This window comes from Fulvia fulva, chromosome 2, assembly GCF_020509005.1.
Source record: "Fulvia fulva chromosome 2, complete sequence".
Taxonomy (NCBI): Eukaryota; Fungi; Ascomycota; class Dothideomycetes; order Mycosphaerellales; family Mycosphaerellaceae; genus Fulvia; species Fulvia fulva.
In genome coordinates this window covers 2,812,575-2,835,291 of record NC_063013.1, presented here as the reverse complement: position 1 = coordinate 2,835,291, position 22,717 = coordinate 2,812,575, and the positions used below count along the sequence as shown (strand labels likewise).

General features: G+C 53.3%; 13 protein-coding genes across 13 annotated transcripts; 7 read left to right on the top strand and 6 right to left on the bottom strand.

The window, feature by feature from the left end:
• Positions 1–4: 4 nt before the first annotated feature.
• On the bottom strand, positions 5–1,813 carry CLAFUR5_02989 (MFS-type transporter ppsE; the record flags this gene model as incomplete). Its single annotated transcript, XM_047902137.1, has 3 exons — positions 5–256; positions 313–1,388; positions 1,555–1,813. 3 exons carry the CDS (start codon positions 1,811–1,813, stop codon positions 5–7), a joined length of 1,587 nt encoding a protein of 528 aa, XP_047758449.1.
• Positions 1,814–2,956: 1,143 nt separating this feature from the next.
• CLAFUR5_02988 (Autophagy-related protein 37) lies at positions 2,957–4,063 on the top strand (the record flags this gene model as incomplete). The annotated part of the gene is made up of 2 exons (XM_047902136.1): positions 2,957–2,972; positions 3,030–4,063. The coding sequence occupies 2 exons, from the start codon at positions 2,957–2,959 to the stop codon at positions 4,061–4,063; spliced, it is 1,050 nt and encodes a 349-aa protein (XP_047758450.1).
• Positions 4,064–4,216: 153 nt separating this feature from the next.
• On the top strand, positions 4,217–5,069 carry CLAFUR5_02987 (uncharacterized protein; the record flags this gene model as incomplete). The annotated part of the gene is made up of 2 exons (XM_047902135.1): positions 4,217–4,949; positions 4,999–5,069. 2 exons carry the CDS (start codon positions 4,217–4,219, stop codon positions 5,067–5,069), a joined length of 804 nt encoding a protein of 267 aa, XP_047758457.1.
• Positions 5,070–5,140: 71 nt separating this feature from the next.
• Positions 5,141–5,752, bottom strand: CLAFUR5_02986 (uncharacterized protein; the record flags this gene model as incomplete). The annotated part of the gene is made up of 1 exon (XM_047902134.1): positions 5,141–5,752. One exon carries the CDS (start codon positions 5,750–5,752, stop codon positions 5,141–5,143), a length of 612 nt encoding a protein of 203 aa, XP_047758458.1.
• Positions 5,753–6,510: 758 nt separating this feature from the next.
• CLAFUR5_02985 (Glutamine--tRNA ligase protein virJ) lies at positions 6,511–8,757 on the top strand (the record flags this gene model as incomplete). Its single annotated transcript, XM_047902133.1, has 2 exons — positions 6,511–8,010; positions 8,173–8,757. 2 exons carry the CDS (start codon positions 6,511–6,513, stop codon positions 8,755–8,757), a joined length of 2,085 nt encoding a protein of 694 aa, XP_047758455.1.
• Positions 8,758–9,311: 554 nt separating this feature from the next.
• Positions 9,312–11,507, top strand: CLAFUR5_02984 (Vacuolar segregation protein pep7; the record flags this gene model as incomplete). The annotated part of the gene is made up of 4 exons (XM_047902132.1): positions 9,312–9,611; positions 9,663–9,685; positions 9,743–10,641; positions 10,702–11,507. 4 exons carry the CDS (start codon positions 9,312–9,314, stop codon positions 11,505–11,507), a joined length of 2,028 nt encoding a protein of 675 aa, XP_047758456.1.
• Positions 11,508–12,558: 1,051 nt separating this feature from the next.
• On the top strand, positions 12,559–14,352 carry CLAFUR5_02983 (Serine protease Hip1; the record flags this gene model as incomplete). The annotated part of the gene is made up of 1 exon (XM_047902131.1): positions 12,559–14,352. The coding sequence occupies one exon, from the start codon at positions 12,559–12,561 to the stop codon at positions 14,350–14,352; it is 1,794 nt and encodes a 597-aa protein (XP_047758453.1).
• A 185-nt stretch (positions 14,353–14,537) lies between these two features.
• On the bottom strand, positions 14,538–15,328 carry CLAFUR5_02982 (uncharacterized protein; the record flags this gene model as incomplete). Its single annotated transcript, XM_047902130.1, has 2 exons — positions 14,538–15,099; positions 15,150–15,328. The coding sequence occupies 2 exons, from the start codon at positions 15,326–15,328 to the stop codon at positions 14,538–14,540; spliced, it is 741 nt and encodes a 246-aa protein (XP_047758454.1).
• Positions 15,329–15,943: 615 nt separating this feature from the next.
• Positions 15,944–16,648, bottom strand: CLAFUR5_02981 (uncharacterized protein; the record flags this gene model as incomplete). The annotated part of the gene is made up of 1 exon (XM_047902129.1): positions 15,944–16,648. One exon carries the CDS (start codon positions 16,646–16,648, stop codon positions 15,944–15,946), a length of 705 nt encoding a protein of 234 aa, XP_047758451.1.
• Positions 16,649–17,313: 665 nt separating this feature from the next.
• CLAFUR5_02980 (uncharacterized protein) lies at positions 17,314–18,418 on the bottom strand (the record flags this gene model as incomplete). Its single annotated transcript, XM_047902128.1, has 2 exons — positions 17,314–18,160; positions 18,213–18,418. The coding sequence occupies 2 exons, from the start codon at positions 18,416–18,418 to the stop codon at positions 17,314–17,316; spliced, it is 1,053 nt and encodes a 350-aa protein (XP_047758452.1).
• A 308-nt stretch (positions 18,419–18,726) lies between these two features.
• Positions 18,727–19,650, top strand: CLAFUR5_02979 (uncharacterized protein; the record flags this gene model as incomplete). The annotated part of the gene is made up of 1 exon (XM_047902127.1): positions 18,727–19,650. The coding sequence occupies one exon, from the start codon at positions 18,727–18,729 to the stop codon at positions 19,648–19,650; it is 924 nt and encodes a 307-aa protein (XP_047759004.1).
• A 1,313-nt stretch (positions 19,651–20,963) lies between these two features.
• On the top strand, positions 20,964–21,540 carry CLAFUR5_02978 (uncharacterized protein; the record flags this gene model as incomplete). The annotated part of the gene is made up of 2 exons (XM_047902126.1): positions 20,964–21,198; positions 21,257–21,540. 2 exons carry the CDS (start codon positions 20,964–20,966, stop codon positions 21,538–21,540), a joined length of 519 nt encoding a protein of 172 aa, XP_047759003.1.
• A 70-nt stretch (positions 21,541–21,610) lies between these two features.
• On the bottom strand, positions 21,611–22,059 carry CLAFUR5_02977 (Ecp28-3; the record flags this gene model as incomplete). The annotated part of the gene is made up of 3 exons (XM_047902125.1): positions 21,611–21,644; positions 21,729–21,811; positions 21,859–22,059. The coding sequence occupies 3 exons, from the start codon at positions 22,057–22,059 to the stop codon at positions 21,611–21,613; spliced, it is 318 nt and encodes a 105-aa protein (XP_047758998.1).
• Positions 22,060–22,717: the final 658 nt, after the last annotated feature.

The following is a 22,717-nucleotide window of genomic DNA, read 5'->3' as shown; positions in this document are numbered from 1 at the left end:
TAACCTACTGGTCCTCTCCTTCTTTGTCCTTATCGATTGCGTCCCTCCATTGTCGTCCCCAAACTGTTACACACCACGTCCCAAATGCGCCGAGGAAGACGAAGAGTGCTGAGATGGTGCTGAACCAACCTACACCGATTGCGTCGACGATGGGGAGCACTGCTGCTGAGCCTGCGGCGCCGAAGAGGTAGCGCATGAAGTAATTGCCTGCTACGACTTCGCTGGAGCGTTTTTGCATCACGTCGAGGCAGTAGGTCTGGGGCTTTTATCAGCAGGGCGACTGGGACAAATGTGTTCCAGGGAGATACTCACGTTCAGCGAAGGGAAGCAGAATAGTTGCGCGACACCCTGTAAGAACATGGCAATGACAGGCAATGGTATGCCGCCGACCTCTTTCTCGATGCTCCAACCATAGACGATCATGCACGCTGGGATCACGATACCCATCGTGATGAGAGAGGAATGGAGACGATCCTCCGCGACATGCTCACCGCGCTTGATGATCCACTTCTTCACCACGCGATCTGCCCACTTGCCGCCGAAGAAGGTACCGAAAAGGTACCCGCAACCTGGCGCGATGTAGAACAGGCCGGACTGCAGTGGTGTGGTTAGGCCAAAGCGCGGGTTGAGGACGTATCGGATCGGTGTGAGGAGGGAGTACATGTTCCAGACCAGACTTGAAGAGGCCAAACCGATGATGATGAGGTTCGGATACTTGAACAGGAAGAGAACCCTAGCTGGATTGACCCATGCCCATAGTTGCTTGGCTTTCTTTGCTCTGGAGAGGCCGACTAGCTCGTCACTTCGCCGGCGGTGGATTGTCTCGGGGAGGAAGAAGATGACGAGTACGGTACTGAAGCCGGAGAGTGCTGTCTGTAGCCAGAAGATGTCGCGCCAAGACACATAGGTCACGATAATTCCGCCAATGAAGGGACCCATGGCTGGACCGATCAACGTGCCAGACATGAACCACCCATAGGCCGTGCCACGTTCAATCGGCTTGTAGATGTCCCCAATGACCGTTCCTCCGATGATCAAGAAGGCGGTCCCTTGGAAGGCCGTTAACATACGGAAGACAAAGTAGGCAGCCAAGTTCGGTGACAGAGCTGTGCCAATGCTCAAGGCCGTGAATGTGACAGCGGCAATCGATAGCGTCCACTTCCTGCCGTAGGTCTGACCTATAGGTCCATAGAAGAGTGGCGAGATACCCATAAACAGCATGTAGAGAGCGTTGCTGATGTTGAAGATTGTTCCGGTGGTGTCGAATGTCGCCACGACTTCGGGACTGGCCGCGAGAATGCTTGTCGAGCTGATGGGTGCTAGGAATGAGCAGAAGCTCATGATGGAGACGATGAGCATCTTTCGTCTCGGGCTGAACTTGTCGTATACTGCATATGTCAGTGCGTGCTATGACTTGAAGAGGTTGTCGATGCTGCCGATGGCTGTTGGACGTGTGATGCCTTGCGTTGGAACATGGCTGCTCCTCACGACAAGTATCCAGCAATAGACTTCCATCCTTCATCCAAACCAGCAGCATAACTCCTTTAGACTTACTTTCGTCGCCAGCCTCGAAGTGCTGGTCATGGTCGTGGTGAACTATGGCAGCATCATGCGTCGAGACATGCGATTGTGCATGGTGCAGGCTAAGCCGGTGATTCTCCAGGTCTGCTTCCGAATATCCAAGTCCTCTCTTTGCCGTGGGGGTCTTGTCATTATATTGGTCGTGCTCCTCTTCCTTGGAGTGCGTGTACGTGGGCTTGAGTCCAGTTTCTTCCTCGACAGCCTCCACGGGCTGCTTCTCGTCGTCGTCCATTGCTGATCAGGTCAGTCACCATCTGCACTCCTGTGTACAAGTAGCAATGTCCCTTGGTGAGTTACAGAGTCTGTACAGTCAGGGCAAGAGATGTCGACACGTTCGCTCTCAGGAAAATGAGTAACCAAGTGAAGCTCAACCTTGAGGTCAACTGATGGTTACAACTCGGCGACTTGTGCATAACACCTAGAAGCACTTCGGCAGCGGACACTCCAGATTTCGTTGGCCTATGATGTACCTATCTGTACGAGCAACGCAGTGCACCGTCACTGCCTGCCGGCATCGGGCGAAGAGAGGTATGCAATGCCTCCATGGCGGCAGTCATTGGCTGTGGAGGAATGCACTATCGGCTTGACATAGCGACAGATCTCGGCGCATAATCGGCAAGAGTGTGAAGAAAGTTCTTGGTAAGGCCGTGTTGATAGCTTCAAGCAGCGGCGTGGCGGCGGCGGAGAAGATGCATGGATAGATTTCCGCCAGGCGCTCGGCCAAAGCAAGCAGTTGGCCGGCAGCCGAGCACCCTTAGGCAATAAATTATAATACATCTTCCGAGCCTCGTTCTGTGGCGCTCTAGCTTAGAAGATCAGGGTCCCGAGGTCGTCGTGTTGGTGAAGAGCAGTGGTCGGTGTCCTTTCGGCTGTCTTCGCTGCACATGTCGCGTGGAATTGCGCTCGAAAAGAAGCCAGTGCTGGAGCGACTACACTTCGCGGAGAGTGGCCAAGCACGCAGTGCATGTCGACAGAATGTTGAACATACCATTGCTGTCAGATTTGTCCCTCCCCTTTTGCGGGATTGAATATGCCTGTTCGGTGCAGCCTTGGAATGGCGATGCCGAAACTCTGTATCTCATGCCGCGGTTGTCCTTCCTAAAGCTTTAGAACTAGAGTTTAGACGTGGGTGGGAGATGGAGAATCCTTGTCACATGAAGACCCATGATGCAGAAGACTTGACTCCACTCTTGCACGCGACATTCACCTATGCCCACGACAAAAGCTGTCGGCGTCATCATGGTCTTGAGAACGAACCTCGGAGACGCTGTAAGCCGAGTAAGCTGAATTGCTCGCATCAACGACCCGGGTAGTTCCTTCTTTCGACACAGTATCTTCAAGTGGCCTGATACATAGACTCTCTTGCCTGCCCATCATGGCGGACTCTATAGGTAAGGAACGCACTCGGAGCCGGAAGGTACGGCGTAAAGGTTAACAAAGACATCCAGACAGGGTGTTCGGACACGCTCTCATCACCGTGAACAAAATAAGACCAGGCTCACAAAAGCCGCCCAGTGCCGATCGACTTGCACTGTATGGACTGTACAAACAGTCTATGGAAGGCGATGTAGCGCATATCGCCGACCGACCATCATCATCGCCCAGTACACCAAATGATCAGCTGAAGAAAGAGCAAGAGCAGTGGGATGCTTGGAAGGCGAACGAAGGGCTGAGTAGGACCGAGGCCAAGAGGCGATACATCGAGAGGCTCATCTCGACGATGCACAAGTACGCTTCCACGACGCCAGAGGCGCGAGAGCTTGTGGAAGAGCTGGAGTTTGTGTGGGACCAGATAAAGAACAATTCGCAACATTCGAGCTCAGAGCATTCATCGCCCTTGCAGACCATCGAGAGAAGGGACTACATGCATTCTGGCGGGAGCTCGGGAAACAATGGCGGAGCCAGTGCATCAGCTGCTGCTCTCGAGAGTGGCGGCAAGGACAGCAATAAAGGACTGCGAGTGCTGTCGCCGCAGTCGGAGGCTGATGAAGATGAGGCAGCAGAGGATGAGCGGGAAGAGTTCGTTGACGCGCCAATATCGCAGATTGACGAGGCTGATCTGCAAGAGCCCTCAGAGCCTGGGAACGACGGCTCATCCCCAGACCGGTTCCTTGCGCCACGTCGACCTATCCCTTCGGCGTCGGAGAACCGCTGGAGGAGACGAATGGAGTCATCATTGATCAAGCTTACGACGGAGATCACAGCCTTGCGCGAGCAGCTCGAATCGAGGCGATGGCTCAACTACCAGCGGAAACACAGCTGGCTGGGGTGGGTCGCGAGGTTGAGTTGGTGGGCTGTTCAGCTTGTGGTGGCAGATGCTGTCATACTCTGGATCGTGATACTGTATATGAGACGGAAGCAAGACCGAAGACTGGAAGGCGCTGTGCGGGTTTTGCTTGGAGATGCCGTTGCACAGGTGCAGAATCTGGGAACACAAGTGAAGATACCCGCAATGCCGCGCATAAGGAAGCCGAAAGAGTGAAGAAGGCGCGCAAGTGCGTGACAAGGATGTCGCGAGCTAGAGGTCGTGATCTACTTACAACCGCACCTTGCGACGAACAAACCGTTGCCAAACAACATCAAATTGCACCATCGACGGAACTATCAGCTCCCAATCCATACACTCGACAACGATATGGCACCCACTTCGGCGCCCATGCCAGCAACGACGACACGGAGATGCTACCTCCTGAAACTCCCTGCAGAGCTGCGTCTGGAGGTCTACGAGTACCTCATCCAACCGCTCGGTTTCGACATCGTTTCCGATATTGACAACAAGACGCCCACCATGAGCGACTCAGATGCAGCTGCAACGCGCTTCGAGGCACAACCCATCGGCAACAAACTCTACCCACAGATTCTCCGCACGTGTAAGAGCATCTATGATGAAGCTCACCCTCTCTTCCATCGCGTCGAGTATCCGAGATTGAAACCAGCGAGCGGTGGCCCCGGAGCCTCTGCTCGCACAAAGCGTCAGAAAGGCTTCTTGAATCTTAGCTTGCTTCACCGATGGACCTGGGTCACACGAATCGAGTTATACTTGGTCATCGCGCCCTATTCGGCCCAGGAGGATCTGGCCCACAGCTTGCTCCTCGCCGCAAATATGGTCCCGTCGCGCCCCCAAACTCTCGCGATTTCTGTGGACCACTTTCTACATAACGAAAAGTTCGGCTTCGCAGCATTGATGGACATGATCGAGGTCTGGTCAACGAGGTTGCAACCATTAAATGGGTGCAAATTCGAGCTCATGCCAAACAACCATCCGATTTCGCAGCACAGTTGGGGCATTGGCGACAACAACAAGCAGTGGCATGATGAAGATTCTGGAGAGCAGAAGTCCCTAAAGGTCACTGATCTTGATGCTCGAGGTAAGTCTTTGATTATCGTGCGAGCTTCGCAGAAGATGATCTTGCACAGATGCCGCAAGCTACCGCGCCATACGCGACTCTATGCAAAAGGCATGGACCATGCCTATGTTGTCAGAGTGAAAGGTCAGAGGCGGGAGACTAGTGTCAAGAGCGACCCAGCATTAGGTTCTGCATTGCTTCTGCGAGATTCCCTACTCCTCCGGTACAGGTGCATTCGCAGCATTCATCAAAATGCTCATGTACGAGTAAATTCCAACATAATGTATGCACAATAGCACCCTCTCCTTGCTCCCCAGCACTTTCACCCACTGATCATACAAGCTCTGCGGTAACGGACCAGGCGTGTCTACCAGATGTTTGGTACAATCATAAGTCACATTCGCCGCTTCACTCAACCCATTCGGCTTCTGCTTCCTCCCAATAGCTTGAACCTGCTCCTCCGACAATCCCGCTTGCTTAACAGCAATGAGACGATGCGTATACTGTTCGTAAGCACAATCAAATTTGGCACCAGTCGTCAAGATGGCGACTTCTTTGACATCGTTCGGGATGCCCTCCAGGGTTGAGAAGTTCTTGTACACGTTCATAATGGCCGCCCCGACCTCTTTGGAGGCTATAATAGTAGGGAAGGGGCCTATAAGGCCGGAGTTGGCGTCGCGGTAAGTCATTGCGGAGCCAGAGGAGATAGAGCCATCGCCGCCGAAGCTCTTGGGTGCCATGGTTTCGAGCTGTTCGGCATAGGGTTTGTATTCTCCAGATTGTTGGGAGACAGGAATGGGCGGGTAGCGGTATTGGTGAGTCATGAGTGCGGTGTTGGTGCGAGTCGATGTGCCAATGGCTCCAGGGGATGGATGTGTGGTCTCGATGTCTCTCTGTGAGAATGCTCTTTCTGGCAGAACGCAAGCTGGGACAGACACTGCTCTCTTAATATCGACTCATCAGCAGGGCATCCTTTGGCCCTACCATTTCATTCTAGGTGAGCGCGAGTTCAGCCCGAGGTTCGAGCTATGTCATTCTGCCCATCATCAGAACCTAAATCGTCCCGACAGCCAGCAGAGCTTGCTCCCACGTGGCTCCTTGCGATGTGATAGTGGTCGAGGTCGCGCATTGCTGCATTGCTTGCTCCGATCTCCGTGCGACTAAACTGTCCCATGCGACGAAATTGTCTGCGCACACTGCCATAACGTGACATGCTCGTGAGTGTCGTCACAAGGAGCATTCAAGCGCAGTCATTTGTGCTTGATCTTGAGTCACGCCTGACCGTCGACTGTAAGGTACTTCTAGCACCGAACGTGCCACATTGTCAGTATCTCCAACATCCCGAGGATATCTACGTGACCTGTGTGTGTCTGCACCATGTCGAACATGTCAAGGTCGTTGGATCAACGCGGGAAGAAGAAGAGTAAGTCTGAAACAAGTATCGGGCATGTGAAACAATGCTTCGGCTCGTTTCTCCCGAAAGCATTGCCCCTCCAACGACTCATGGGAAATTGTGTGAGTCGTGAGCCTCGAGTTGTCCTCCAACATCTCCACTCTCGATACAGTCCATCACCACACAGAGATGGCCGACGCCGCTGAGAAAGGACCATCGAAGCGGGCGCTTGAAAAGGAGGCCAAAAAGGCGGCAGCAAAGGCAGCCAAAGCAGCAGCGAAGGCTAACAATGCTCCCACAGAGAACAAGCCCAAAGAAGCTGTCGATCCGTTCAAGACGGGCTGGTTGAAGGGCGTCTACAACGAGAAGCCAGTCGCAGACGTACAAACACGATTTCCACCAGAACCAAATGGCTATCTTCACATTGGTCACGCGAAGGCGATCACAGTCAACTTCGGCTTCGCAAAGTCGTATGGAGGAAAGTGCAATCTCCGTTTCGACGACACGAACCCTGCGAAGGAGGAGGAGCAGTTCTTCACAAGCATAAAGGATATGGTCAGTTGGCTTGGCTTCGAACCCGCCCGGATTACTCACTCATCCGATGACTTCGATCGCTTGTACGAATTGGCAGAAGAGCTTATCAGGCGCGGTAAGGCGTACGTGTGTTTCTGTTCCGCCGAGGCAGTAAAAGCTGGCAGAGGTGGCAAGGAACATGGCCCTCGAAGCGTATGTGAGCATTGGTCGCACACGCCCGAGAAGAATCTCGAGGAGTTTCGGGCGATGAGAGACAACAAATACGACGCAGGCGTAGCTGTTCTACGGATGAAGCAGTATCTTGGCACAAAGTCGGAAGAGTATGAGGTGAACGAGGACGACACGCCTGAGATCAAGAAGGAGAAAGCCAAGCTGAAAGCGCTCGCGGATAACCCTGCTCTGTGGGATGTTGCGGCATATCGAATCAAGAAGGAGAACTACCACCACAGGACCGGCGACAAGTGGAGGATATATCCCACCTACGAGTTTACACACTGTCTATGCGATTCGTTCGAGGGTATCACCCACAGTCTGTGTACAGCCGAATTCGAGACACTCCGCCCTGCATACAATTGGCTGCTCGAAGCACTGGACCACAAGCTACCTGGGAGCGACGAAAAGGGTCCGATGCAGAGAGAATACGGCAGGCTCAATGTGGAAGGGACCATTCTCTCCAAACGAAGAATCGCGATGCTTGTCAACGGCGCCACTGTTGGAGACGAGAAGCCTGATCCGGTCGACGAAGCCGCTGAAGGAGTGGACGGGATAAAGCTCGAAGAAGAGGGTGACGAGGAACCGGAAACGACGGCGGAAGCAGCAAAGGCTGTGACCAACGGCGCTGGTAGGAAGATCCCGCCTGTCGTGCGTGACTGGAACGACCCGCGCCTATTCACGCTCGTAGCGCTCCGACGCCGTGGCGTGCCACCAGGCGCACTCAAGAAGTTTGTACTGGATCTAGGTGTGACGAAGGCGAATGCAAATACCATGACTCACAGTCTCGACTCGACGATACGGACCTATCTCGAGCGCACAGTGCCCCGGCTGATGCTTGTTCTGGATCCTATCAAGGTGGTTTTCGATAACTTGCCTGATGACTACATCGAGGAGCGAGAAGTTCCCTTCGACCCTAAGGATGCCGAGAAGGGCACACATAAGGTATGTACTGAATGAAAGGCGCCGGCCGATGATCAGCAGCTTAGATGGAGCTGAAGTGGTTGAGACATGCGCTTCGCGCAGTGCTGTAATCCACCAGCTATACTGCCTTCTGAGAGACTGCTCGGCGTTCTTGCCTGTCACTAACACCCCGACTCTTTGCAGGTGCCCTTCACAAAGATCATATACATCGACAGAGACGACTTTCGCGAGGTGGACGACCCCGATTTCTTCCGTCTGTCACCTGGCCAGAGTGTCGGTTTGTTAAATGCGGAACACCCGATCAAGTGCATTTCCTTCACAAAGGACGACAAGACCGGCAAGGTCAACGAGATCCGCGCCGAGTATGGCCAGGAAGTCAAGCTCGGGAAAGCCCGTATCCACTGGGTCGGTGAGTCCGCCTTGCACAAGTCGCCGATCAAAGCAGAATGTCGCATCTTCAACGCACTCTTCAAGACGAGCAAGCCAAATGAGCTGGACTGGAAGAACGGCGGCTATTACGAAGACGTCAACCCAGAGAGTGAAGTCGTCTTTCCCAATGCCATGGTCGAATGTGGCTTCCTCGAGATCAAGGTCAAGGCGCCTTGGCCAAAGACGGAAGGTGAGTCGGACTCACGCACTGCCGACAAGAGCAGTGTGCGATTCCAAGGCCTGCGGACCGCGTTCTTTGCGGAGGATAGCGACTCCACGGCGGACAAGGTGATTCTGAATCGCATCGTCAGTCTGAAGGAGGACACCGGGAAGAAGTAGGGGCATGCGAGATGACAGAGTGAGAGGTTTAGCGAGGCGTGTGGTGTTGAGTCAGAGCTTTGGTCACGTTGTGTTAGTTGTGTATGCTGGCTAGACGATATTCCCCAATCGATCAGATGATGCTCCCAGAACGCAGACGGTGGCGCGACATGGTCTCGAGAAGGCGCCCAGGCCGAAGCTGATAAGATAGGTGTTGACTTGAAGCATCCAAACATACGTTCGTTCGCTTTGCGTGAAGGTCCTTTGACGTGTGTACGTGTACATGTATGTAGTGCTGAATGACGAAGTGAGAAGAGGACCTCGGGAAGGATGAAGCGAAGGATCAGGAATTCAGGATCGACGTGGAGCGCGGCATGTGGGGCGTCACAAGCACGAGCATCGCTTCCTCTGACACCTCACTGCCTCAGGCCTTTGGTACATGTATCGTCGCGGCACTGGCACTGGCACTGGCACTGGCACTGGCACTGGCACTGGCATTCGCATCTCGCGCCTCAGCATCTCGCAGACATGATGGAGCGCGAGGCTGTTGATGAGCATAGGCAATAGAGAGAGCCATGGCCGCCCGCAGAAGTCTGGGCGGTGGGCGAGTGCTCGGGTCTGGCAACGGGCTGGCACCTCCGTCGCCAGCGACATCCTCGACCGCAACCCCCAAGCCTATTCACACCGTACGCAGTCCCGGCCTGCTATCGCCCTCCGACAGCTCCGTGTCGCTTTCTTCGCTGGCCTCGAGTACGCCGATATCGACAGACCACGAAGACCTCACCTCCCGCATCGCCCTCGACGAGCATGCCTCCGCCCACGCCGCGGCTGCAGCCAGCAACCGCCTGGTCTGCCCGATATGCAGTGAAGAGATGGTACGCACACATAGCTGGTCGTGTGGTGAGACTCTCTGCTAACGAAAGCAGGTCACACTGTTGCAGCTGAACAGGTAGGTAGGCATGTCCATGTACAGCGTTCGTGTCGGCGCACATCTGATGCGGCGTAGGCATATCGATGACAACCATGCCAATCTGGAAGAGATCGAGCAGGATGAGGCCAAGACATGGTTCAAGCAGCAAATGACAAAGGCGAAGAAGTTCCAACCGCTGGCACTCATCAACCAGAAGTTGCGCGGCCTGGAAGTCTTCGAGAGCAATAATGACATGTCTGCACCGATGCAGGCTATTCAAACAGCAGTCGCAGGGGCGAGGGAATCATCGCCTGCTCCAGTGCCAACGCCAATCCGTAAGGAGCCTGAGACTCCCGACCCCGACGAGGTCGTTACTCGAGCACATTGGCAGCGTCCTAGAGGCTTCGATGACTGCTCTGATCCACTATGTGGGAAGCGCCTTGGGCCTGCGAATGGTCAAGTCAATTGCCGACATTGCGGCAAGTTATTCTGTGAGGAGCACACCATGTATCAGATGAAGCTTTCCAGGTCTGCGAAGCATGAGCCTGTTCGTGGCTTGTGGTGTCGAGTCTGTGAGGCGTGCTACAAAAGTCGAGATGGCTACAATGACCACCATGGCTTCGAACGAAATCACCTTGACTTCTTCAAAGGTGCGAGGAGGAAAACAGTCGACAAGCAATACCTGGAGACGAGTCGGCTGGAGACAAGACTTACGAGGCTTACACAACTCCTGGCTGATCCTCCTCCAGACCAAGGTCAGAGCACAACTAACTTGCTGTGGTCATCGCTTTCTGGCAACAAGCCGCAGATACGAGCTCTCGAGCAGTCTATCGTGCCCTGGGAGGAGGACACCAAAGTGGCAGAATGTCCCTTCTGCCAACAACCCTTTTCCCAATACAGTCTGCGGCGACATCACTGTCGCATATGCGGAAGAGTAGTGTGTGGTGATCCAAATACAGGCTGTTCAAGCGATATCGGTCTGGACGTCGATAGCAGTAAGTGAACAGACTTTGAGTCACATTGACACTAACGCGCTGTTGCTAAACTACCTACAGAAAAGAATGGCGCAAAGGTCGCTGTCGATGTGCGCATGTGTAAAGATTGCCAGAGGACGATATTCAGCAAAGCCGACTTTGCTCGCGAGCTTAGCACGAAATCACCGGACCAGCGCGCATACGAGAACCTGCTGCAATTCGAGCACGGCATACGTCTCCTGTTGCCAAAGTTCCAGCGTCTCTTAGCACCTTTGCAGGACCCAGAGCATCCTCCAACACCAGCGCAACTTGCGGAAGCTTCCAAGATACGCAAGCGCCTGACCGATGCCTTCACGCAATACGATGTTGCTTCACGACGCATACGAGATCTACCCACCACCAGTCCTACTCAAGAGCAGCTTCAAAAGGCCATCTACTCGAAAGCTCTTACGTTCTTGCACACGCATATGCTGCCGTTGAAGGCATTGCCCAAGATCCTCAAACATGCAACCCCCAATGGTCTGCGAAACCCGCCCGTGCCGAGCAACGGGAAGCCGCAAGGAGCTCTAGCAGCAATCAAGTACAATGCAATTACGAATGGACTTGCAAGACCGGGAAGTAGTCGCACTAGTAGTGAGAGCTCCGTGGCCGTCACTGCGCTTGAAGCCGAGGAGAAGGAACTGAAGAACAGGTTGATCGTTCTTGAAGAACAAAAGTTCTTCGTATCGGAGATGATCGCTGATGCAAACAAGCGGCGCAAGTTCGATGAAGTCTCCGCCTTGTCACAGAACGTCGAAGACTTGTCGAAGGAGATCGACCAGATACAAAGCCAGATCTCGGGCATGGACTTTGCAGGCGCATATGCCGCTGATGGTGTCATCAAGTGAAGGGGAGAAACCATTGATGTTTGACGATTTCATCCACCCAGCTCTGGAATCAGCTGGTAGAACACGATGCAGCACGTTGGCGGGCACCAGACTAACTGCCTCTTGCGTACGCTTCAGCAGTCTGCTTCGATGCCAGAGGGCCAAAGCAGTAAGCTTCTTTTGTTGACCACAGTCGGCAGCTCGCACCACATTCAGGCCCGGCTAGTCCTTAAAATGTCCCTTGAGACAAGACCGGGTGTTTTGTCGACCCTACTCTACTGAGTCGAGATCCTGCCGGAAACTGCCGTTGCGTGCGCCGGACTTCATTCAAGCTCTTGATACACCACAGGCAGGGCCGCGCAGGAATCACGAACCCTCGCATTGAGTTGGACTGGTCCCCGACGGGAGAGCAGGCTCAAGTGTCACCGCGGCATCACTCGAGCCTTGAAGCGACTCTCACGGCCTCTTCTCCAGCCCTGGTGACCTCAGCGTAAACACATCAGTTCTGCGTGGGCCACCAGGTCACTCGGTAGCTCGTTGCTGATCCGAACCATCATATCTGCAGGGTTTCAGCTCATAGTGGCCGCGTTTGGCACAGTCTGTTCTCAACACAGAGAGGCGAGTGTCGCACGTCGGCCTTGCGGCGGAAGCAGTCGAGGAACATGAGTTGCTAGATCGTACAATATTGCATCGAGTTGTAGCTGCACCATCGACCTCTATACGTAGTGACTGAAGCAGCGCGTATCATATTCGTTTGCCTCTCGGTCTGACACATGTCGTATTGCTTTCCATGGTCACCGAGTACTCTCTGGCTGTCTGCCGTTGCCAAGGCGTGAATTCGATCTGATAACGTTGAACGAAACCAAACCCTTCGCTGTTGTGCTGGACCTTGGCAGTCTCGTCCAGCACTCGTTGTACATAACAAGACGTGGACGCTGCCACCCCAGTTCGCGACTACCTAGGTAGGGATGAGCTCGTCCCACCAAGAAGGAGCGATGTGCGCGCTTGGCGCGGATGTCACTGCATCCCGCTGCGTGTTCACGTCTTGTCTCAGGCGTAATCCGACTCGTCCATGTATTTTCCACTGCATGCACTTTTGAACACAATGATCACATCCATACTGGCAATATCCCTATGCTGCAGCTTCACAGCCGCATTCGTCGCCGAGAAACAGTTTGTTGGGCAAGATCAAGACACGACCTCGCCGAAGCCGGAGACGCTGTCCAACTTCGACTGGGCAGGCATCACAGCAGCCGAGCAATTGGACTACACGCCATGCTATGGCGACTTCGAATGCTCGCGACTGATAGTGCCGCTGGATTGGAACAATGCGTCGAGCCCGAACAACATTTCACTAGCACTTATACGGCTCCCTGCGGAAGTGCCCGAATCTGATCCCAAACATGGAGGCACCATCATAACGAACCCGGGAGGACCTGGTGGTTCCGGAGTACAGCAGGCCTTGCAGTTGGCTCAGAAACTCCAAAAACTGCTTGATGGGCCAAAGTACTACGAGATCTTGTCATTTGATCCTCGAGGTGTGTTCCACAGCAAGCCGCAGGCATTCTGCTTCGATACTATCATAGATGCGGATGTATGGTACGAGCAGAAGCGGGCAGCAGGCGGTCTTGATGATGGCGACTACTCTCTCAAGTATAACTGGGCTTTGGAGAAGGCTCGCGGAACGCTCTGCGCGGAAGCAGAGAATGGCAAGTTCCAAGACGGCGAGAATTTACGCAACCACTTATCTACAGCTTACGTTGCGCGGGACTTGCTGGAGATCGTCAAGAAGATCGATCGACGCAGGCGGCTCAACTTCTGGACTGCCAACCAGATTCCTTTGGGCGCAGAATTTCCTCAGTCTTCGACCAAGCTCCAGTACATTGGCACGTCATACGGTACCTTTCTTGGACAGACGTTCGCTGCCATGTTCCCAGCCCATGTCGGCCGCATGGTTTTGGATGCCAATTTAGACCCGGACAACTGGACTTCGAGGTATGAGGCAAGCATTGATGATCATGGCAAGATCCGAGATCTGTTCTTCGAAACCTGCTTCGCTGGTGGTTCAGAGTGTGCTCTCTTTCGCGAATACGACAAGAGCGTCGACGACGTGAAATCAAGGTACGACGCCATGATCGACTCATTATACGAGCTTCCTGCATCGATCACTGGCAAGGGACGTGCCACGCCGATCACACCAGTAGACATATACCAGGGACTTTTCACGGCGACATACCAGCCGCTATGGTACTTCAAGCTCTTTGCCAACTTTACGAATCAACTTGTGACGGGTGTGAACCCTGCACCGCCCTTCTGGCAGCTGCCGGTTCCGAATCGTGAGGCGTTCACAGACGAGCTCCTCATCAATCAATATATGGGCGGCGAAGTTGGTCCAGCAACACACTGCAGTGACGGTCCCGATCTTGTCAACGAGAGTCTTGCTGGCTACCAGACCTATCTAGGGAATCTTACAAAAAGATTCGGCTGGGCGGGCGCGATACAAGCAGATTACAAGATACCATGTTGGACATGGCCGGCCTCTCTCCGGACCAAGTGGCGCTTTCAAGGACCGTGGAGCACATCGGTGCCTATCCTGTTCGTCAACAATAGACTTGACCCAGCGACACCCATTAAGAACGCCCGGAAGATGGCTGCACAGTTCAACGGAAGTGTCTTGTTAGAGCAAGACGGCGCCGGACATGGAGCGCTTTGGCCAGCTTCGGAGTGTATGTGGAGCAGCGTCAAAAGCTACATGCAACATGGTGAAATGCCACACGAGGGGACAGTGTGTCGAGCGCTCTGCAGGCCCTTTGCCAAGGATGACTGTGAAGGTATCGGTGCGGATAACTACCAACTGATTGGTTAATTGTATGTCTAGGAACAACTACCTAAGTGCCACGCAATCTTTCCAAGCATATATCTGATACTCTCAAAGCCACCAAGGAGATTCTACACCCATCCGGTGACGTCCTCACCACTTATTGGCTGTGTTCGGAACCCCTCTCAGCCTTCGACCACCCTCATCTTGGCATGTGATCGCAGTCCTGTCATCTAGCAAGCCTCATTCTTGAACAGATCAGGCTGGCGCCCGGCCCGAGCACCGTTCCCATCCGTCAGGCCCTGCAATCGATTCGCAATATCACTCGCATACGACACCGTGGCCGCCTGCACGTTGCACGACAAATTATCGTGGCAGTCGGGGGTCATGCTGTTGATCCCAGAATTGTAATACCGCGCTGCCCAGAAGTAGTTGGCTGGCTCCGGCCTACCGCTTACCCGCATCAGATTGGCGAGGTTCATTCCGTCGCCACCGTACTGGACGCCTTGCATGATCATGCCTGCGATTTCTGCGGGCGTGCAAGGCTGTGCTTGGTTGATGGCGCAAGATGGACCGCCGTGCGATTGCATGAGACCTGGGTTGGCACCGGAGGCGCCGTAGGAGGTGGTGCCTACACGGACGCGGCCGCTGGATTCTTGCATGATGATGGCGAGAATGAAGCGCTCGTCGATGCCGGTGCTGGCTGCGGCTTGTATGATTGCTGGTTTGATTTCGTTGGCTTCCTCTGGGTGGCCGGGGTTCGCGAGGAGGATGTCCGGGTAGTTGACGTTCCACCTGGGAGAGGTTAGTATATGAGCTCAAGCAGGGAGAAAGAATTTTCTCACATCTCCTCGAAGGACCTGATCCACTGGTCTTTTGAGGGCCAGCCGCTGGTGATGGAGCCGTCGCCGCGGTAGGCTTGGTATGCTGCCACGGCGTTGCTTGAGCGCGCGGAAAGATCGACCGGCGACGCAGCTGCTGAGGCAGCGAGGCCGAGGACGGCGACCTTCTTCAAGGTCGACATGTTGGAACCCATCTCTATTCTTCTTAATCTAGGGTGTAGTTGGTTGTTAGATGTTGGATCAGGAGGTGATCTTGATCGGTGTTGGCAACTGGTGGTCGTGTAATTCTGTCCAGGTGATATGCGACCGTGGCCACATACTTAAATGATATGGAAAATGATTTTTGGCGGCGCTTTGAGGACTAGGAAACAACGGTCCAGTCGTGCCTTCTGTATACAGCTGGTGATGTGAATTCCTGAGGACAGCTTCAAGCTCGAAGCCTATCGAAGCGCCAATAACCTCATGCTATGGCTCGCATGTTTGCAAAGACTAGACTTACTAGCTTGTCAGCAAAAGAGGAAGATCAATGTGGTCCTGCTACTAAGAAGATTTGCCGTGGAATTTGTGCTAGCGGTGCTGTGGGACATGTCGTTGCTCCATTCCAAATTATCATTATCATTACAATAATTAGATCTGATGTCGTAGCCGTCGTTTCAAGCACTGCATGCTGTATCATGATGTTCCCCCCAAAATCTTTGTGTCGTGTACCTTTCTCATATCTCGTTACAGTCGTCGCACCTTCCTTCGGGACCAGCCTCGAGTTCGTGCCTCATTCTCTCCATCACTCTTTCCATCCTCTATTGTCCTCCCTGTCCACCAACATACCCCATCAATCTATTCGCGATATCAGACGCATAGCTAGCCGTCGCGCCCGGTGCAGACAAGTCCCCATCAGGTCCGATACTGTTCACACCAGAGTTGTACTTCCGCGCCGCTTTGTAGTACTTGGTCACATCCGAAGCACCACACCCATCCATAAGGTCTTTTAAATTCACGCCGTCCGATCCCGTTGCCGAACCTTCCTCGATCATCGTGACAATCATCTCGTCCGGGCAAATCGTGAGACCCGCGCAGCTTCCGAGTCCGTTGTGAGTCTGCATGAGACCTGGATTGCTTCCTTGTGCGAACTGAGTCGTCTTGACGCGGACATTGCCGTTTGATTCTTGAATCACGACGGCGAGGATGAGCCGCTTGTCGACGTCGTACTTGGTTGAGACTCCCTCGATGGCGGCTTGCAGGTTATCGTTGTCTTCGGGGGTGTTGTTCTGCTTGTCGATGAAGGCTGCTTTGTTTTGGGTCCACATTGTGTCGTAGTCGATCCACTCTTTCTGGTCTGGCCAGCCTGCAGCCACACTGCCATCGCCGGTGTAGTGAGTGTATGTAACTGTGGAATTGGAGTCGCTGGCCTCAGGCGTCCCTAGAGGTCTTGCTCCTGTTGGTCCCGATGCTGGAGGTGAAGGCAATGAAGGCAGTGATGCAGTCGACATGATCATACTGAACATGCCATTGCCGTTGTATCCCACCCTATGGTTTGTCGTCGGCCGCGTCTGTGACAAGCTTATGGGCAGGGCAGCTGTAGATACTATTAAGAGCGTGGTGAGTGGGAGTAAATTCATGTTAATCATCTGCTCTGGCAATCAACAAAGATGGTGGTCGTCAAGAGAGCTCTTCCGTATGATCCGTTGGGTGCGCCTATTGCTCAATAATGTCAGTGAGGTCTGATGCTTCAGCAACAGGTTGGGGCCACTTAGCGTAGTCTGCAAGAATCCTATGTCTCGTAATTGGAATAGCTGTAGTTCAAGTCAATGATCATCATCAGGAGCGCTCGACATGGCACGGCATCGCCTGTACTTATGCATTATCATGGCTGACGTTGAGCTCATGAATCGTTGCGGCAACCTTGCCATAGCGACCTTGCAACGTGAGGTCGTCAGGCAATTTGGCTCACAACGATGTTCGTTATGCAAAGGCCAGAAATTCTGGGGTCGTTGCTATTGCGCGAGCAGGTTCATTCGGCGGCCGTTGCAGTACCGGCTGATCAATGCATGGCAAAAAGTGATTGGTCCGTGCGCTGGGCGTTTGTCTCCAGTCTCGGTATTTCATGTTGTATGGAGAACTGTCTACTCTGTACCCGGTCGTTGCTATAGATCCCATCTGTCATATTTTACTAGATGCCAAGCTTCTGAGCGATACTCACGTCAGGTTGGTAGTACTGCCTCCAGTTGTGGCCGTCCACGAAGCCGAGCACTTCCCGAATCTTGCGGTTACTGAGTGGGGCTTCGAATTCGCCCATTTTCCTCGTAATCTTGACATTAGGGCAGGCCTCTTTCAAGAATTGTTCAGTTGGGATCTTGGTCGTTATGGTGTCATTGGTAGCGTTGAACACTTGAAATCCTAGCTTGTCCTTCTCGACACCCAAATGGCAGATTTGGCCGAGATCCCGAGCATCGATGTAGCTCCACGCATTGCGTTTCCTGGTCATGGGCTGATTGACGTAAATCTCGAAGTCACCGTATTCGTGGGGCTCAATGACGTTGCCAATGCGAAGAGCGTAGATGTCAGCTCCATATCTACGCGCGAAAGTCCTCGCAGTCCGTTCACCGCAAAGCTTGCTGAGAGCATACGAGTCCATTGGGTCGACATCGTAGTCCTCCTCGAGTGGAAACTGGTGATAGTCGTAGTCTCCCTCGGCGAAGCATACGCCATAGGTGGTCTCGGAGGAGGCGATGATGATCTTCTTGACACCGAGCTTGCAGGCCGCTTCGATGATGTTGTAGGTTGACGTGACATTGTCTGCGAAGCACTTGTTGTCGGGCACGAGCATGTTCCTCGCAAAGGCGCCGAAGTGGATGACTGCGTCCGGTGGCGGCTCGGGATGGCCTTGCTCGTAGCCAGCCATAGTGTAATGTGTGGTCAAGGCATTGAAGACCTCGCCCGAATTCGTCAGATCAGCCTTGAGAGTGAATACGCCAGCATCCTTGTCAGGAAAGTCTACCAAGTCCAGGTTCAGAACCCGTACGAGATGTCAGTTGTGGTTCTGTATGGGTGAGATGAGGAGATGATACCTTGTGACCTTGCTTCTGCAGGTATGGGATGACATGTCTTCCGGCCTTGCCTGAGCCGCCAGTGAAGACGATTCGCTTTCCACCTGTACGAGGTTGCTGAGCTGAGCCTGCCAGATGCTCAGGCTGTACATCAGGTCTTCCAGTGGAGATGCCGTCTTGGCCAGCGGCTGCACCGGTTCCCTGTAGCAGGTCAATACCTGCGGGCATGCTGTGTTCCATCTTGGGGTATAGTCTCGAGGTTATGGTGGACTGAGAGGGAGAGCACGAAGGCCTGCGAGAAGTTCACATTCATCAGCGTCCATTGTGGTTGCGATGACGGTGCTTTGTTTCATTACACGTACCTGCCGTCTGGCGCAGGGCGAAGGGTGAATGTGCTCGGCTAGCTCGCAGTGAGGAAGGTCGATCTCGTCGTTGCTGACATGACCACATGGAACTTTCATAGACATAGGCATAGGCATACTAGTCTGCTGTCACTTCATCAACTCAATGGAAGCACATCGAGCACTGGACATCAGATGACATCCATCAGGCTGATGCGCTCGCTTCGGTCATCAGCCCGCTCCTCGAGACATGTCATCAAATCGAACGTTGTCGCTGCGGCGGCTCAAGCTCCGCCTTCGTGCAACGATCCGCAGTCATGTTGGAACAACTGCAACAGAGACATCTGCTTCAACAGCTCAGCCCCGCGAAGTAGCCTGCCACCAAGCCAGCAAGGCGACCACAAGCCACCCGATGAGAGGACGATCCAGCTGGGCAAGACAGTACGAACACTGCACGAACGATTGCCAACCTTACTGAAGGAGCCCTTGCCTTCCGACATCCTCTCGCCGAGCATCACACTACACCTGTTCCCGTCGACACACCCGCACCTACCGACAGTCTCTGGCCGCATAGCCTACATCGCAGCGCTATGGACCGCGCCGGTAGCGTGGGGCAGGATGCCGCTGATAGGGAATGTGCAGCTTGTCATACTATCAGAGCGCATGGTGCGCAATGGAGGAAGCGCAGTACCCTTGGCCAACAGAGAGGAGAAGCTCATCGTGAAGTGGAAGACGTGTGGCAAGACAACACATCGTGATGGGACAGGAGGCATATATCGTGGCATGGGTCTGGCAGCAGCAAGAGATCCCGTCGATAAGATCAAAGGCTTCATATCAGGCAAATCTGCAGAACCCGAAGAGCGGAAGAGGGATGCCGAAGAGTTTTGTGGCATCTTCATCTTTGAGTTTGACGAGAAGGGCAGACTGGCCAAGCATACTATCGAGCATACCGAGGAAGGCGGAGACTATGACAGGATGACGAGAGTGGTGTCTGTGACTGAATGGCTGCTGAGTCGCTTCAATGGCAAGAAGAAGGAAGACATGCCGGCTCTTGCTTGGTGTGAGGAACGACCAGCTGGCGGCGGGATGCAGCTGGTGGACAGGCGGCCGCGATACTGATTTGACGACTTCAACGATACCCAGGATGCATGCTTGGCGCAAGAGGAGTGATGATGGTGCGAGGGAAAGAGTTGAACACGGCGTACTTGAGCTTTCATGTCACTGAGCGATAAGTCTCTACTCCACCTGTACATTTGCAAGACAAACGAGGACTTGAAATCAGCGTGCCTCCAACTGCAGTGTGTCATCACAGGGAGACTGCAAACGCTGCGAACGAGTGGTCCAAGCTTCCTCTGCTTCCTCGCTTTCGTGCCGTCACTTCTAAGAGCCTCTCTTCGCGGCACCAGCTTACCACTCAATCCGCTGTCAATACCCATCACCAGTCGAGGATCTCGCCGTTCCCGGGAACGTTGGCTACCGCTCGGCTATTCGACAATGCCGACTACTCCGACATCACCATTCGCATTGGCGACACTCAGCTGAAATGCCATAAGCTCGTCATATGCAGCTTTGAGTACTTCGAGAAGCTCTGTGGCGCGCGCAGCCATTTCTTCGAGTCACAACAAGACACTATCGAGCTACACGACCATGACCCGATCGCACATTCAGCCCTGGTGTGCAATTCTGGCTTGTGCCATAACAACGGCCAACGAAACAGGCTGCAACGTATGGAGGGGTCAGAGTACTGGGCTGCGAACCATGATGATGCAAAAGAGATGGCCAAGGCAATGGACAAGCTCTCTCGCTCGTAACGCCACGAAGAGCAATACGGAACCTTCTGTTCAAAGAATGAACAGAAGCGGAATAGATCGTCAGATGCCGAAGATGCAGGAGGACTCAACCTCTCTGGCCTTTGTATGATCAGCAATGGCCACTCAATACAGCGAGCGGTGCTTCTCGACGGAGTCAGCTCAACTTCATGATGCGCTATAACAATTCCAACACCACTGCCTCGCACATAAGAGCGGATAGTGGTATAAGTCCTCTGGGTACAGTAGCTTGGCTCTGCTCATTGAACCCGGTTCTGTTCAGCTGTGGTCAGCTCGAAGATATTTAACCTCTATGCGCTACTGTTGTAGTGCTACCTCATCTTCCAAGCCTTTGTTGACCAGGATGACTGTGAAACAACGCGGTCTTATAATTTCGGCCGGCCACCAGCGGATGAGTCCTAGCCCAAGCTAACCACATGGTACATGGTTGTCGTATAATATGTAAAAGTCAGTCTCGACCTCGCGGTACATTTGCTTGGTCTTCTAATCACCAACACCAGAGTTATCTCCTACTTTCAAGGCGCAGTCACTCATTTAATATAACGTCCACGCCAAACAACACCACATACCACGACCTTCTCCACCAATAATCTATCGACCACGATGTTCGCCCCAGAGTCCCTCGTATTCTCGCTCCTCGCGCTGGCCGGAGCATCTTCTGCCTACAGCCTCGAGGCTCGCCGCACGCAAGGAAACAACGTCACGATCGTTTCGCTTGAGAAGGCCCGCAACTCGACTGGCGGCTCAGGAAGCGTAGCAGCCGCAGGAACACTACAGCCCTTCGGCGGCATCGGCATCGGCTGCGGTGTGAACTGGGACAACAAGGTCGGCTATGGAGGTATGGACAGCCCAGAAAACACAAAGCGCATCCATGATACTAAATTAATGCCTCACAGGTGGCTTGACCGCCGGCTCCGAAGCGTTCGGCCTCGGCGGTGGCTACAAGATCACACCGGACACGATGGAGATTGGCAATGGTATCGGCATCAATGGCAAGCACAATGCCACGGCGGATGTGCTCTTCAAGGGCAGCAGGAACGGAACGTTTGAGCTGAAGTTTGAGTCGACGGCGAACTTTGCTTGTGTGCCTTCGAACAATGGAACGGTGTACTCGGTTGTGTGCAGCACTGTTACGGGCAAGGCGGCGTACTTGGATGTGGATGCGGAGGTCAATGTTTAGAAATTTTGAGAGTGGGATGTACACATTCTTGAGTGCCTTTGGCTGAGATAGAGGATCGAGGGCAGTTGATCTAATCGAAAGGTCCGACTTTGTGCCAGCAGTACCTGTAAATTCAAGTCATGTCAGCCGTGATCTAGTACCTTGGCGAGTAACGTAAGACTGGGGACTGGGGACTGGAACGGTCTTACTGCTCAAAATCTCCCTGAGCTTTGCAAGCAGTGTCAAAGTCGCAGTTATCGATCACTCCATTGCTAAGTCCACTCGTGGTACACTGTATGTCATCAGCTTGGAGCTCGTCGTTGCACGGATGTGACACACCTGATGATGAGGGTCCGCAGAGAACTTGGCCTGAGCGTTGTGGTCTCTGGCGTACTGATCGCAAGCCTTTTGTGTGGCTTCATTGTTCTGCAGGTCAGTGCCTGGCACATGGCATTTGCAATCTTCGTAGTTAGCACATGCTTCAACACTAGCGGCGAAGAAGAGAGCCAATGCTGAGAGGGTGGTGAACAGGACACGCATAGTGTTGAAAAGTATGGTGGACCTATGAGGATCGTGACGTTGGACCCTTCGCTTTATACATGTAGTCAGGACCAAGGCTGCAGGTAGAACTACGGCTCTATGATGGCTTGTGAGCTATGTAAGACATGCTCATATATGCGCGCGAATTAGTAAGTCTTGGCTAGTCTTAGCGCATAGATCACCCCGCTCGGGATTGCCTAATCTAGTAAACTAGGTACCCTTTACTAGGTAGTCAAAGTCTATATTCGTAGCTTCTAATTAATAGACCGGTAAAGTAATACAATAGCTTTTAGCGACTTTAGCTTCGTATATAATTATATAATGACTTATTTCGAAGCTTATATATCGAGAATATAAGATACTATTGAAGTTATATATCGAAAATTTTAGATTCTAAGATTTTTATGAATTTGTTACGAGGCTATAGTAGGCGAGTATAGTAGTAGTTTATTAACGAAGTCGAGAGCTAAAGAGAGAAGGTAGTTCTAAGAGAGAGAGGGCTTCTTAAGGGAAGCCGAGGTCGCGCTCGGGCCGAGCTTAGTCATCGGTGTCACGCAATCACGAGTCACGTGACCCAATCCGAATCCTTTACTTACGGAGCTACCGTAACACTACCCCCCCTTAAGACACGTTCGTCTCGAAGCGTATATCCTTAAAC